At 39.1% G+C, this 16,653-nt stretch overlaps 1 protein-coding gene across 8 annotated transcripts in view; it reads left to right on the forward strand.

Annotated features, from left to right (window-relative positions):
* The window catches only part of GSAP (gamma-secretase activating protein), an 84,909-nt gene that overhangs the window by 25,349 nt on the left and 42,907 nt on the right, over window positions 1-16,653 (forward strand). For all 8 annotated transcript variants that reach the window (XR_004277094.1, XR_004277093.1, XR_004277092.1 and 5 more), the window contains exons 7-13: window positions 208-277; window positions 1,332-1,381; window positions 4,455-4,559; window positions 5,569-5,628; window positions 6,546-6,589; window positions 7,604-7,689; window positions 15,550-15,627. Coding sequence is in view for 5 of the 8 variants with exons in the window: in XM_032305922.1 (XP_032161813.1) it covers window positions 208-277; window positions 1,332-1,381; window positions 4,455-4,559; window positions 5,569-5,628; window positions 6,546-6,589; window positions 7,604-7,689; window positions 15,550-15,627 (493 nt within the window). In the remaining 3 variants the exon portion in view is untranslated. The remainder of the gene's footprint in view (window positions 1-207; window positions 278-1,331; window positions 1,382-4,454; window positions 4,560-5,568; window positions 5,629-6,545; window positions 6,590-7,603; window positions 7,690-15,549; window positions 15,628-16,653) is intronic.

The following is a 16,653-nucleotide window of genomic DNA, read 5'->3' on the forward strand; positions in this document are numbered from 1 at the left end:
CTTTTTCCTCTTTGGCTCTGTCTGTAATATACGTGTGTGTGCGTGTGTGTGTGTGTGTGTGTGTGTGTGTGTGTGACTTGCCTCAACTATTCTATTGTTCCCAGCACCTTCTGTGGTAAGTAGTAGTGCAGTGATCAGAAACTTTTGAAATATTTGTATAAACAAGGTAGTTGCTGCTTACGACTTTGATTCATTTCCTTTTTACAGTTTCTCTACCCACATGTGGAAAGTCACCCTCTTGCAGAGAACCATCTGTTACTGATTTCAGAAGAGAAATGTAAGTGTATCTTTTACCAGTATATATGAACCTGAAGGGCACATCTCTTAGTCAAGTATGGAACTTGACTGAATCTTCTAGATGTACACTCCCCAGTCCTAAAGGTCCAACTGACATTTGATGTCCATTTAAGACCTAGCACTCCTATGGGAGGGCTTTTCTTTCTGCCTCCACTTGTTCCCTTGGCTCTGCTCTGTTTCCCCGTCCTGGGAATGATGGCCTCCTACATACATGGATTTCCACGTTTGTCACACGGTAGAGTGTAGGACAATTATGAAGGTCATTTTTGCCTTCTTTAGGATGTCTGTTACCTCAGACTGAGAAAGGGGAAGGTATTAGAAGCCAGAAGAATATGATGATAGAATTAGAAGACACATACTTGGTCAAATTCAGGTGGAGGCATATAAGAATGGGATGTCCTTTAATGAAGTTTATTTACAATTTTGGGTGGGAAAGGTGGCAGAGAAGGGACAAAATCCACTGGTGGCTCTTATCTAGTAAGCCGTCTTTCATGATACAAAGTGGGACTGCTGATTTGTAATGGGAAGGACAGGCCTGAGAGGCTTAGGTTATGTTCAGTGTCTATGCTCACGACCAATTATGTATCCCACCTTTTTGTAACTAGAATTGGCAGAAGGTTAAGTATGGCCAAATCTAGATTGCTTATTGAGAGAATGGGACCATTCGGGAAGTGCTTAGAGATAAACTCGGCCAGAGGAACCAGTGTTAGCTACAAATAAGACTGATGGTGCAGGGAAGGCCAACATTTGGGGGAACCCAGGGGAGGGGAAGGGCAAAATGCTTTATGTATTATTGATATTGAAGAGGAGAGTAAATGCTGGTTAGCGATAGACGGTAGAGGGAGTCTGGAGAAAGGTGGGTTTTGTTTTGCACTTGTATCATGAAACTGTCGTGTGTAATGGTACTGTTTTTCCAACCGGCTGATGAATCTGCTTTATCTTTATAAATCAAGGTTCACCGCTGTTAGGGGTAAAAAAGTGCTCATGATTTTCATAAAGGTTCAACTGTCTTTCTCTTGTTTCTCTTTTTAAAGATATTGAAAAGTTTCATATCCAAGTCATCCAAGAAGATGGAAATAGAGTGGTAAATATTTGAAATCTCTTTTACTTTGAAGTGGCATTTCGAGACTGTTAAAGATAGAGTATTGTTATAGACGCAGACTACTTTCTTTATTCCATGTCTTTCACATTGTAGACTTGCTGTTGTAACATGTGGAGTAATACAAGACGTAGAAAGGAGTTAATTATCTCCTTTATCCTGACCTCACTCTCCAACCTCAGTCTCCTGAGATAACTCAAGACAGCCTTGTGGGACTCTTTCTACACCTTTACCTTGCTCATGCACACATACACACAGTTGGGTGCACATGCACAGATTCAGTTGTTTTTACCAAAATAGAATCACAATATGTATGTTAATTGGCCATTTTGTTTTTTACTTTTAACTTAATATTTCAGGGTTATTCCTACAGGTTTTTAAATGGAGATAGAACACTTTTCCCCCTAATTTTTAGACATACATAGAATAAATGGGATCATAACTATATGTTTTTATATATATATACACACACATATATATATGTAAAAGAGGAGGTATAGTTTTATAGTTCAATTGTCTTCTTTTTTCTTTTTTTTATTGCTTGTATTCCACTTCTCCCTTGCCTTTTCACCTCTAACTTTTGTCTGTAACCTATTATGTTTCCTTTCATGCACTTCTCTGAACCTGTGTATTTGCCATCCCCACCCCTGACACACCCAGGGGTTTATCCTTCATTCCTTCCTCATTCAACTTTGTGGCATTATCTACAAGTCAACCAGAATAGGTCAATTCATTCTTTTTAGAAGTACGTAATAGTCCCTGGTATGGATATACACAGTTTCAGTCATTCTCCCGTGGGTGGACACTCACTTGATTGCCACTTTTTTGTTGTTATTATTCATCTGTTTGTGTTACAGACCATCTCAAAAAAATTTTTTTATAGCTTTATGTATTTGGTACACATATTTCTTTGGGCTAAATCCTCAGGGATTTAGGATCCTGGGTTGACAGGTACATGCATTTAATATATTTCAACAGATTTTGCTAGGTTGCTTTCCAAAAAACCTTGTAACAATTCACAGTTGTACAAGCAATGGGTAAGAGTACCCCTTCCCTCTATCCATACCAGTTATAGGTGCATTTGCCCTTTCTAAAAAATATTTCCAATTTGTTGAGGGTTAAGTTGATAACATTATTATTTTAGTTGGTATTTCCATTACTATCACTGGCTGTGTGAATTTGTTTTTCTGAAAATTGCTTAGTTATATCCTCGTCTGTTTTTCTATTGGGTTGTCTTTTTTCTTGACTATGAAAGATCATAATATATTATTCATATTAAAAATTACTTCCTTCAATATTTAAATAGCTTGCATCAAAATAATCCTTCTCTGAAGATTTTAATTTTAAAGTTACATGAAGAACATGAAATGGAAAATGGTATTTATTCATTATATATCTCTCATTAAAAGCCTCAAATGAAGAGGCCTGGCTGGAAAATGACTAGAAAGTGTGTCACTGGAACCCTGGGCCACCAGGGGCATTGTGGCAGGCTACAGATGCCTGGCTTGGCCCGGGGTCAGAAAAGAAGCTAGAGAGGAAGACGAACCAAGGCAGAATCCCAAAGCCAGCAATGCGTATTTAGAGGAGAGAGTCACATAAACAATCCAGGGTCAGTGAAATAAATAAGACCAGGAATGGGGACCGACAGAGGGCTGGCTGCTTAGAAGAAGGGCTGGGAGCTGTGAAGCTACAGCAGAGTGAGGCCAGGGGACACCTCTCAGCGACCAACGCGGGATGGCCACAGCACACCATCATCCTTGCCTGCCCTCCTCTGAAGCATCCCTGCCCTCCTACTTGTTGTTGTTGTTGTTCTTTTTCTTCTTTTTTAAAAAAGATTTATTTATTTACTTGAAAGAAAGAGCACACACATATATGGGAAAGGAGCAGAGGGAGACAAAGTCTCAAGCAGACACCCTACTGAGCACAGAGCAGGCATGGGAATTGATCCCAGGACCCTGAGATCACAACCTGAACTGAAACCAAAAGTCAGATGCCTAATTGACCGAGCCCCCAGGGTCCCCCACTGTCCATATCCTTAAGGGCTTAGATGACAGTTTCTCAAGGCAGTGTGTGGTTCCATGCATTCATAACAACTTCGTGTGGCAGATAGGCAGTGGGATAATTATCCCCACGTTTACAGAGCAAGCAAGTTCCCCAGAGATGAGGGAACTCTAGAGAGGGACAAAACTGAGATGTGCATCTGGGTGACCACACTCTGATGATCATGTTCTTGTCAGCATATATATACCTTTATCGGGGGCTCCCCAGATCTCTTCTAATTAAACACATTTCAGAAGAATAGAAACAAGATGCATTGCCCAAAGTTTAGAATCTTATTGAGAACAGAAGTTGAGAATATAAAGGTGTTGTAGGAGAGTGCATACTCATCGGGGTAGACTTACAGCATTAGTTCACTGTAACTGTAATAGAAGTACGCCAGAGTACCATAAGAATACAGAGGCGAGGAGCTTTGCCTTGGGAGGAGGTGACGGAGGGCTTTGTACAGGAGGCCATGCCTAAGTTGGGTCTTGAAGGAGGGTAGTATCACCATACTCACTGCGGAAGACATAAAGGGTAGGAAGCATGACCAAAGACACACGCATAGCTTACGGCTGATCTGGGGGGGAGTGCTCCCCACCCCCAGGCCTGAGTTCTTTCCTTGGCATCACAGCTGCTATCTTTGGTAGTAAAGCCCCTTTGTCTACAGATACTTGAGCAGGCTATGTACTGAATGGGAAGCTTTGAATCTTCTGTTGGCCCCGGTATTGATTTGTGGTAGGTGTGTCTTTGCCTTCAATAGCCCAGCCTGTCTGGCTAACTAGGGACAAGAATAATATAGTTTGTTTTACAGTGTGTGGAAAGAGCTAGTAATTAAATCATGCCTTTAGTCTTTTCTGGAAAGACTTTCCGTGTGTATGCGTTGGGGGTAGGAGAATGCTAAAATTAAACTGTGGGACTATTTACCTGTATTATAAAGATAAAATATGCAAAATACTAAATCCAGAAATATTCTCCTTTAAAATAGTTGGTTATCTCTAAAATCTCGTTGCCTCTTTAGGTACTTAAAGACTCTGGCCATCTCCCAAGAGAGAGGGTAGCTGAGGATTTTGTTTGGGCTCAATGGGATATGTCAGAGCAGAGATTATACTACGTTGACCTGAAGGTAAAAACTAGTTCACTGGCCTCCTTTTTCCTAATATGGACGTTCTCATTATTATAATTTATTAATCTCTGCATTTTCATTGATGGGGACAGTTAATGAAAGTTTACTAAAAATATGAAATATTTTCATTACTGTTTACCTCTTGGTTGCTTCCCTTTCTCTCTCCTTTTCTCTTTTACTAATGTTGTTGATCTTTTATTTTTATTGGTTTTTTTTTTAATTTAAAAGATTTTATTTATTTATTTGACAGATAGAGATCACAAATAGGCAGACAGGCAGGCAGAGAGAGGAGGAAGCAGGCTCCCTGTTGAGCAGAGAGCCCGATGCAGGACTCGATCCCAGAACACTGAGATCATGACCTGAGCCGAAGGCAGAGGCTTAACCCACTGAGCCACCCAGGTGCACCTTTATTGTTTTTTAAAGGTTTTATTTGGGCACCTGGGTAGCTCAGTCGCTTAAGTGTCTGCCTTTGGCTCAAGCCAAGATCCCAGGGTCCTGGGATCTAGTCCTACATCGAGCTCCATTCTCAGCAGGGAGCCTGCTTCTTCTGCCGCCCCCACACCCCCTGCCGCTTGTGCTCACTCATTCTCTCTGTCAAATAAATAAAATCTTTAAAAAAAAAAGATTTTATTTGTTTAGAGAGAGAGCCTGCTCATGCATGCACATCAGCAAGGAGGCACGGAGAGAGAGAGGGAGAGAGAGCATCTCTAGCAGACTCTGCACTGAGCACAGAGCCCAACAAGGGGATCTATCCCACGACCCCAAGATCTTGACCTGAGCCAAAACCAAGAGTCAGACACCAACTGACTGTGCCACCCAGGCTCCCCTGTTGATCTTTTTTTTTTTTTTAATTTTTTTTTTTTTAAGTCATCTCTAAATCCAAGTGAGATTCAAACTCAAAACCCCAAGATTGAGTTGTACACTCTACAACCTGAGCCAGTCAGGTGCTCTTTGTTGATTTTCTTTTTTTTTTTTTGTAATTTGTCATTTATTCTCTTTTCTCTTTTAGATGTCAAGGAGTGTCTTAAAATGCATCCAGTTTTCTGCTGATGGAAAGTTTAACTTAATGGTAAGTCCAAGAGAATGATGGGCAATAGAAAATTTTAGGACACGTGGCCTCCTTTTAAAGAGAGCTGTTATCAGAAATAGCATTTTAGCATTCTTGTTGTGTTAGTCACTTGCATTAGGGACAAATACAGTAAACACAGATGATTCGAAGAGCACACAGGAAATTTCTGCTAATCGAATACCTCTTATTAAGGACACAAGCGTATGAGTGAGGACGTGTAGAAGGTAGTAGGTATGGTCTATAGTAGATAGCTTTAAGTGGTTACAAGTCACTTAACCCAAAAAGACTTGTGAGGATGGTGGAGTTGAGAGAAGGGTAAAACATCAATGAGAGTGTATCGACTAATTAGTAAAAATCTAGCATCACTCCTGGCAAAGCCATTTGGAATGCTGGTCTTGTGGGGAGGAATCCTAAGTATCTTTACCTGTGATGAAGAGCATGTTATTCTTCACTAGGATTAGTACTGGTGTCCTATATAGATTGATATCATAGCATTACAAGAATTACACTTATTCCTCCTGCCTTTTTTTTTTTTTAAACTCACTCATCCTTTTCCTAAAGTCATCCAGTCCTTCCCTCCGTGCATGGTCATCTGTGTCTTGTAAAAAGTCTGCCCCTTCTGATTGGCATATTATATAACCCATTTATGATATTCAAAGCTGAGGCAAAGTTTGTCAAGTATTAGCCCTTTAAGAAATAAATATACACCAAGCCTCTGATTGTGTGTAAACTCTAGAATATTCCCAATGGACTCCCTGTGCTGTGAATTTGGGGGATAACATCTTAAGATAATGATGGTTAAAAGGGCTTTTCATCAGTAGGCAAGCACAGCATTGTCAGACTGGCTCTGGGTTTTAGAGCTATTATTGCTAAATTAATGTCATTTTTTGGTTTGTTTTCTTATGATTTTTTGACAGTTTGAAGCACCCTTGGATATAACATTAAGTGACTCAGGATTTAAGTAAGTTACTCATTGATTACTGCTAATTTTTATAGACACTCTGGGCAGAATGACTATATTTATACCTAATGTATGGTATGCAGATATAAGGACAATTCAATATTCTGTGTGTGTGTGTTTGTGTGTGAGACCTTTGATATTTCTGTTCTCTATAGGCAATATAAACAACTTTATCAAGCACAAACACAGAGTTTTTCATGTAAAGTCAATCATATTGATTTTTGTAGCTGTTTATTCCTGTGGGATGTTTCCATTTCTTTTGATCCGTCAAAGTGCTCTTCCTGTGATTCAATGAAAGGATTTGAACAAACATCAAACCCCTTCTCTCGTTGCCATCGGAGAGCAGGTTGCAATCAATAGATGTGTGGCTCAGCTCTGTCTGTTGTGTTTCCATTTTTCTGTTTTCCTTTTTACACCTTTACAAAGGTGAGCTTTTCTTCCCCCAGACTAGTTTACATTGAGTGAAAACATGAACATTTTTGAAAAAATAGACACAAGCCCACTAGTTCACCGAAGACATGAAAGTCCTCTTGAATTAGAATCATGATAACCCTAAACTGTTCTGTATTTCAGTAGCTTTATTTCTTCATATATGAACACTTGGTTACACTTGTTTTGAAACCATATATGCGGTTCTCTCTTTTAGAAAAAAGTTCTAGTACTTTGAACTTCTGTTTTTCTCTGTTGCCAGGGCCATGCCATTTATGTATTTTTTGTTACTGTTTTTATACTGTTTTAGTTACTGTTTTACTTATACAAAAAAATAAGACATCAACTTAAATTTCTCAGGTACAAGTCTTTACTTCTGTGGGTATGTTATAGTGGTTACTACCCTTTATGAAGGAACTTTAATTTTTATTTATTTTTACTTAAAAAATTCTTATTAAAGTGTGGTTGACACACAATGTGATATTAGTTTCAAGCATATAATATATGGTGCAGTGCTCACTGCCTTAAGTGAAAGAGGGAACTAATTTTTAAATGCATTCAGTTTCTTATCCTTTATGTTCTTAGACTTGTAAACTTTGGATGTGATGATCTTCAAGACCAAAAGAACTTATCCAAACACCTGACCCTGTGCGTTTTTACCAACCATACAGGTAGACCCAAGATTGTATTTATCAATTTATTCAGTTATACTGAGTTCTTTAAAAAATGTAGTCATTGTTTAGCCATAAGAATCCTGAAAATATACTTAAAATATACGATATTACATATGTGATCAGATGGATATTTATATACCAAATTATCTTCTCCACTACCGTTTTATACATTCGCTGTTTGTATTAAAGAAGCCACAGTCAACAGTCAGCAGGGTTATTGTTCTAGTAATTATTTCTGGTTTTTAAAAGGGGGATAGATTCATATGGAATTGATCCACATTTTCACCTGCTCCGTCTTTTAGCAAATGGCATCCTATTATAGGGATGTTTTCTGTGTCAGGCTTACTGATAAATTTGGGTTCTAAAGCTATGTACCTAGCTGCTCTAAGAATCATTCTATAACTTACTGAGCTAACAACCAAAGCTTGACATACAGTTATTAGTGTACTGTAATTGTCTAAACAGTCAACTCTAATAATGAAATCTAATAGCCTTTTTAAATACTCGAGCTCGAGTGGACAGATACCACTGAGTTAAGTAGCACTTGGGATAAAACTGTATTCCTTTAAAGTCAAATTATGTGGTATTCACAAGGCCAGTGTTTATGGAGACTTAATGTGTGCTGGGTATTGGCGATAACAATGATGAGCAAAACGGACCTAACTTTTATTGATACAGAAGTTTCTGTTTGAAATTTAGACATTATATAAGTACAGACATAGTATTTCAATAGAATTGTGATAAATTGTAGGAATTAGGAAGTTATGAGAGTATGTGATCAAGGTTTAATGGAGGATGCTAGGGTCTTCAGATACGTTCTAGTTCAGCTCGTCTATTCCTGTTGGTCTTACCCTCCAGGACATTGTGCCGCATTCTGTCTTAGTCCTGAAAATTGTCCCCTTTTCCACCTCACTCCATAATCCATTCCACTTTTTCCAGTTTCTCTCAGGCATGAAGTCCCTCCATAAACAAGTTTTGGGAGTTTAGGGAAGGAAGTGATATTTCATTTGAGACTCGGAGGGTGTATGTGAACTAAGAACCACGGAACTGAGTAGAGTGAGCAAGAGGAGAGGCCCGTGGGGGAGAGCGGAAGAGTAGGCTTGGGCCAAGTGATATAGGGCCTTGAAGACTGTGAAAGATTTTGTATTTTATTCTCAGAGTTCTAAGATCATTAAAGGCTTTTTAAAAATTTTTTTAGAATGTTCAAGCATTACAGGAAAGTTCAAGAACAGAATGAACATTCATGAACATTTTACTTAATTTGTGTCATTTACAATATTTACTTGATCATTATCCCCATGCATGGGTCCCATATTCTCCCTTTTGACTAAACCATTCAAAAGTAAGTTGCAGACATCCTGACACTTTACCACTAAATAATTTGGCATGTATCTCCTTAGGTTAAGGATACTCCTTTACAGGGACACCTGGGTGGCTCAGTTGGTTGGACGACTGCCTTCGGCTCAGGTCATGATCCCGAGGTCCCAGGATCGAGTCCCGCATTGGGCTCCCAGCTCCATGGGGAGTCTGCTTCTCCCTCTGACCTTCTCCTAGCTCATGTTCTCTCTCACTGTCTCTCTCTCAAATAAATAAATAAAATCTTTAAAAAAAAAAAAAGGATACTCCTTTACATAACCTCTGTTCCATTATCACTGAGAAAAATTAATCACACTAATAATAATTATTTCATATTCAAATTTCCATAATTATTTTTTTAAAGTCCTATATATGTATAGATTTCTATATGTGTATTTATATGCATATGTGTTATATATGTATGTATGCATACAAATGAATAAATGTGTACATGTGTATAACTTTTAAAGTCAGGATGCCATCAAGACTCATGTATTGTTTCTGGTTATTATGTCTTTGTCATCTGTTTCAATGTAGATCACTTCCCTCCCCCTATGTTCTACCCGCTTTGTTTTTCTTTCACAACATTGATATTTTGTTACATTTGTGAAATGTCCTACATTCTGGATTTGTCTCTTTGTTTCCTTGTGGAAGTATTTAACTCCTTCCTCTATCCTCCACATTCTCTGAAAATAGGTAGTTAGACTGAAAGGCACCATTACACATAGGTTAAAATTTTTTCACAAGAATACTTTGTGGGGGATATTGTGAAATTTACTTACACCAGATCAGGAGGCACATAATGTCAGGATGTCCTACTATTTGTGGTGCCAAGTTTGGTCATTCAGTTACATGGTAACCACAGTCGCTCTCCCTTAAAAAGGTCCGTTTTAATCCTTGCATAAGTGATCTGTGAAGTATTTGGCACAGTGGGAGTGCACCATTCCCCAACAACTTCTCACGCGGCATTCCTTGATGCTGCTTCATGGAAGTGTTTTCAGCAGGCAGTGATGTGATTAGATATGTATTTTTGAAAGGTCACTGGCTGCCGTGTGAAGAATGGATTGGAGGAGGCAAGAGGAAAAGTGGGCAATGAGCAGTTAGGTTGAGTTTGTAGTCCTACGTTTGGGTGGAGGACAGTTGAACTAGGATGAGGGGCAGAGGTGATGACTAGATGGGTTTGAGATGTGTTTGGAGATAGAACTGAGAAGACTGGCTGTCAGCTGGAAAGGAATGGTTCTCAGGTTTCTGGCATAAGCAAGTGGGTAAAAAGAGGGCCATTTTCTGACGTGTAGTGCTTTGGGTGGGGCCTTGAAAGGGAGATGGTGAGGGTTGTTTTGGACATGTCAACCTAGAGATCTGGGACTCAGAAGAGAGGTCGTCAGGGCGGGGCATGAACAAATGTGGCAGTTTTTTAAGACTGTAGTGGGCATTTGAAGCCTTGGGAGGATATAGGATCAAAAGGGAAGAAGCTAAGGAATAAGATTTGAGAAGCAAATACATAAAGGTGAGGTTGAATATCCAAAGAAGAAGAAAAGAAGAGTGTCTGTAGAGAAGGGGAAAACCAAGCGCTTTGCTGTAGCAGCCAAAGGCAGAGGGAGTTTGACCAAGGGGAAGCTGGCTAAGCGTTAGTAGGTAGTGAAAGCCGGAGATCCTGGGTCTGGGAGCACAGAGGTTAACGTGAGCACTTTGTTTGGGTGCCTGAGGTGGAATTTTGGTGGTCCTGGGTCAAATGTCATGTGGGAGGTAAAAAAAAAATCACAACGGGTGTAGACATGAGAGAGGCAGCAGCTGGAGGGGAAGAAAGATTTAGGGAATATTATTTTTGAAGATGGTAGAGACTCCAGTATGTTTGAAGGCTCCTGAGGCCAGAGAGAAGACGACAGTACAGGGCAGACAGGAAGAACGGGTCCAGTGCATTTGCTGAGCCGATGGGAGGTAATGGGGTCCAGAACTCACGTGGGGGGACGAGGGTTGGTTCTTCTTTAGGACTTCACTTTAAGTCTGCTGACTACAAACAATCATTTTAGGCTTTCCTTCTTTGAAGCTGTAATTCCTTTTCATTTTATTCCCATAGGAATTTCTCACGAACGGTAGCCGCTATAACTTATAAACGGGTGATCTGTGACATCAGATGTTAGGTTTATCGGCAGGAGCGGTGGGAGAATCTGTTCTTCCCTTTCTCAGCGATGGCTAGGAAAGTCGAACAGGAGCCTTGCTCTTCACAGTCAGCTCTCAAATAGAAATAAGCCTGTTCCAAATGGGATGCTTCTCGATTTAGGATGCAGCCAGCCCGAGAAGCAACCTTTGGGTTTTTAATTGATAAGCCACCAGCTCATGTATTTTCCAAATGGCTTTGTAAGATGATTTTTTTTTTCACCTTTGTGGTAAAACAAAGAAAAACCTACTTTGGTGAAGTAGGAATGGAGAAGGCAGCAAAGAGTCTCATCCCCACACGGCTCCCTGAACACTAGACAGCCTCCTTTCCCGCGGGCGTGGAGACCAGAGAACAGCGTTCATGAAATGAGTGCTGGCCGACTCAGGGTCTTAAACAGACGCAATGTTGTGTCCGTGATGATGCCGTCACGGTGTTTGATGTTCATTTGTCCCATGTTGGTCGTTGGGAGCTACTTTGCCCTTTCAGCGTTACTTGTTACCTTCTTGAAAGCATCTTTGTCCTGAATTTTTCTGCCCTAAGTCACGAAATTCCCTACCTTCCAAGTATGGAGCGGTTAAATGGATAAGGGGTTTCTGATGATAGGTGATGGTGGACAAAAGGGCTGCTTCTGTATAAAGATTGAGCTCATGCAGATTCTTTTTTTTTTTTTTTTTGAAGATTTTATTTGACAGAGAGAGAGATCACAAGTATGTAGAGAGGCAGGCAGAGAGAGGGGGAAGCAGGCTTCCTGCTGAGCAGAAAACCCGATGCGGGGCTTGATTCCAGGACCCTGAGATCATGACCTGAGCCTAAGGCAGAGGCTCAACCCACTGAGCCACCCAGGCACCCCGATCTCATGTAGATTTTTAAAAATAATTCTTAGCAGGAGGGTAAGTCAGAGATTCCCTAAAGCAGTGGAGGGAAGAAAATATTCTTTTTTTTTTTTTTTAAGATTTTATTTATTTATTTGAGAAAGAGTGAGAGATAGCACAAGCATGCAGAGGGGTGGAAGTAGAAGCAGAGTCCTCACTAAGCAGGGAGCCTGATGCAGGATTTGATCCCAGGACCCTGGGATCATGACCTGAGCCAAAGGCAGATGCTTAACTGTCTGAGCCACCCAGGTGCCCAAGGAAAGAAAATAATCTTATTCCTGTCCCATTTAATAGTCAACTGTGCAGCTACAATTAAGCCAGTGGCTGTCATTCTTTCTTGGGCACCATCTACTGGGAGGTGGTCAGGGGTGAAAAGTGTACATTCTCTTTCCTGTTCATATAATTGCAAGAGTTACCCTCCACAAGTTCCCAGAATTAGTCCTGTGTTTTAGCATTTTATAGAGCCTCTTACAATGAGATAATTTCCCTTGGAAAACTTTGTCTGTAATAGCTTTCATTGTCCAAATAGTTTCCCAAAGCCTAGCCAACTTTAAGATTTTTTCTTCATCATTGATGAATATTTATTAAACATCTCTTTTTGGATACACCATTAAGAGCATGCTTTGTTTTTTCAAACTGTGACTTCCCTCAACTTGTAAATAGCTGCTAAATCATTATGGAAGAAGAATAATCACAGCTAACCTTTATAGCCAGATATAACTTCTTTGGCACAGCTTTATACATACTATCTCATTTAATTCTTATGTTGGAACTATATGAAGTAGGTTCTATATTTTCTTTATTTGCAGCCGAGGAAACTGAGATTTAAAGAATTTAATTATGTTGCCCCAGCTACACTTTATTTATTTTTTAAGCTTATTTACTTATTTAACTAATCTCTACACCCACATGGGGCTTGAACCCATGACCCTGAAATCAGGAGTCACACACTCCACCAACTGAACAAGCCAGGCACCCTGGCTTAGACACATTTAAAAAATATTGATGTCTGGGGTGCCTGGGTGGCTCGGTCAGTTGAGCATCTGACTCCTGATTTCAGCTCAGGTCATGATGTCAGGGTCGTGAGATAAAGTCCAGTGTCAGGCTCTGCGCAGAGCATGGAACCTGGTTGGACTTCTCTCTCCTTCTGCTCCTCCCAGAGTGCCCTCTCCCCCTTAAAAAAAAAAATACTGATGCCTGGCCTGGGTCTTACCTTCACGGATTCTGGTTCAGTTGATCTAATGGGAAGCTTGAGAATCTGTGAGTTCCAGGTGAGTTTAATGTACTCTCAAGGTTGAGAACCAGTGCTCCATTGCTGGGTTATCTAGTATGGTAACCACTAGCTACATGGGGCCCTTCACATTAATTAAAGTTAAACAGAAGTTTCTCAGTCACAGTAGCTACATTCTAAGTGCTCAGTAGTCACCTGTGGCTGGTGGCTACCAATTTGGACAGCACAGATCTAACACATTCCCATTATCAAGGAAAACACTATGGATGGGAGAAGCTTTGTAGAATCTGTGCACATCCCATGTCACCTTGCTGTGTCTTTATTTTTTTCCCTACTTTGGGCTTGGGAAAGGGAATTAAACCACAACCTCATTTGGAAATATTTGCTTATGAGACCTAAAGATGGCTCTTGGTGTGTGTAATTGGATACATTTATTCTACACCGCACTTTAACTTTCTTCAAAACAAGAAGACTGATGCCCTCCAGTCTCTAAAGGTTGGAGCGTGGAGGAATTTGCTAGAATAGGGGATATAATCTTCTTTATATTGTTGACATTTCATGTTCATGCCTCAGGATAGATTCCTACAAGAAGAATTTGGGTCGACAGGTATGAATATATTTAAGTCTCTGCAAAACTTTATTTCAGAGAGGTTGTATCAGTTCCCTCCTCTGTTATTCGAGAATGTTCTTCTTAATCTTCCCTTGACAGAATTGATTACCATTTTAAAAACTGTGCTAATATGGAAGGGAAAATACGGTGCCTTTAAAATTTTTTATTTTGTTATTATCAGAGCAGCTAAAGTTTTAACTATGTTTGCTAAATATTCTTTCTCCTTGTAATCATAAAACATAAAAGAACAGGATAAAGCAGTAGTTTTTCGCTGGTAGTATGTTTATGAAAGTAGTCAAAGTGGTACATGGAACTTTTTTAAACTTATAATTACTATTTTTGTTTATGCTTTAGTATAGTGTTACTTTGATTCTAGTGAGTCTGCTGTAATTTTAAAGAGAAGTTATTATTGTGTACTCAGTAACCATAACAGTAATTTTACATCTAACAGAATTGTTACTATTTGTACCTGATAAAATTTTTCTTTTTTGGTTATTTTGCAACTAAGATATTGGAATAAAATGTACTTCTAACAATATGATGTGGTTTTAAATGTTATTAAAAATGGTCACAAATGATAAACATTGTAACAGAACATTCATTAATGTTGCTAAATAGCCTTCTTAGAGAAAATTGGCTTTTTTTTTCCCCTTTTACCACCATGATTCTTTGATAAAGGACCTTGTGAAGTATAACAGAGGAAATGTTGCTATTCACTGAAGTAGAGTAATGATTGAATTTACACAGCTACTTAATTTTAGCACTGGGACTAGAACCCAGCTTTCTAAACTCTGGTCAATTTCCTTTCCACCCTGGAAATCTCCCACTTCATGTAATAACATAAATGTTAGCACTGGAAGTATCAGTTTCAGCATAATGCCCTCCATGGTAGGTTTTTGATGAGCACATCTAGTCTATGTGTCTGGTAACAGCTGCTAGAGATGATGGATATATCCCACCCATGTTCTAGAGCGTGTGAAGGCTGAGAGTATTCTGGAGCCCTGGGCTAAGAGAAGGTGGTCAGAGCTCATCTGGAAAGATAGCTGTGCCAGGAGTTCTCTCCTTTGCGCTTGGGCCAAGGCTCTCAGTGACCCAAATATGGGTGGATATGGGCCAACACACACTTGCTCCTACTGCCTCAGTTTGCCTTCCAATTCCAGATGGAAAAAAAAAAGACTGGGAAGTGTCTGTAAAGAGGAGATGCATTTTGGTAAGCTGGGATCTACATTAGTAATAGCCGGAAGGCAAGCTAAATAAGAGAGCGGGGCAATAGAAGTATATGAGAACAATCTCCTTTGTAATCTTCTCTAGACTCCCATGATTTCATATACAGGAGTAGATCTCTATTCATTTTCCTATCCTTTCCTTTCCTTCAGTAGCTCACCACAGTACATTACATTACTTATTACAAAATTTTTAAATTACATTACATGCACAGTGTGTGCTGAGTAATTGTTGAACTGAAATTTCTCAGCAGCTTGTTAATAAACCGTTTCTAGAATTTGGGAAAAATCTATGAGGTAGATTGAGTCAGAACATCTAAAGGAAGAGAAGAAAGGTTAAGTGGCTTAGAAAACTTTTTGTCTCTGATTCTTTTCAGCTCCACTAAATAATACCTTCTTCCTTCTAGGCACTTTGTGTGTATGTTACAGTCCGAAGTTTGACTCTTGGGGAAAAATCACGTATACAGTGTTTTACTTTCATAAAGGTACATGTTATTTATTCTTAATTTTTTATTTTTATGTAATCACTTTTTCCAAATAGTAGCAAGTTAGATAAATTTTAAAGTCTTACTCCCTTGTAATAAATTTTATCAGTACATTCTATACCTATATAATACATGTTTCCTGAAGAAATTCACTAATGATGAATACAGTTCACCCTTGAACCACATGGATTTGAGTTGCGTGGATCCACTTACATTCAGGATTCAAAAATACAGTATAGTACTGTGAATGTACTTTCTCTTCCTTATGATTTTTCTTAATAACATTTTCTCTCTTTTTTCTTTTTCTTTCTTTTTTTTTTTTTTACTGTGAGAATACAGTATACAATACATATAACATATGAAATATCTGTTAATGGACTGTTTATGTTATCAGAAAGGCTTCTGGTTAGCAGTAGGCTATTAGTAGTTAACTTTTGACTCCCCCAAAACTTATACATGGATTTTTGACTGCTCAGGGGTTGGCACCCCTAACCTCCATGTCGTTCAAGGGTCAATTGTATTGACTTAGCTAATGTTCTTGTATTTTTTTCCTGACCTATGTATTTTTCTAGGCTTATAGGTAGACCAATCCTTATGGACATATTTGTCCAAAGTATGTTTATTTGCTTTTTTATTACTAGTTGGAAAACATCAATTTATTTAACCTATAAGGTTACGGAGAGCTCTAGTTAAAAGCATCCATCATCTCAGATCTCAACAGGTCTTAGACCTAAGATACCTTTATTTTTATTCATAGTTCTGCGGCCCAGCAAACTAGTTTGTCAGCAGTCAGCCTCAGGGGAGGAGTAAATGCCCAAGCTTTTCTAGTTCTAGTTCTAGTTCTCTAGTTGGCCAGTGTACCCTTTAAAAGTTTTAGTCTGAACAATGGTAAGGCACATTTATTTTGCTTGTTTAGTCCCTTAAAATTAGAATTTATATAGTACATACAGTGGGTGAAATTATATTTTAAAAATTTTTAATTACAAAACAAACAAACAAAACTATGCCAGACCACACCAGAGTTTA

Source organism: Mustela erminea, chromosome 11 (assembly GCF_009829155.1).
Source record: "Mustela erminea isolate mMusErm1 chromosome 11, mMusErm1.Pri, whole genome shotgun sequence".
Classification (NCBI taxonomy): domain Eukaryota; kingdom Metazoa; phylum Chordata; class Mammalia; order Carnivora; family Mustelidae; genus Mustela; species Mustela erminea.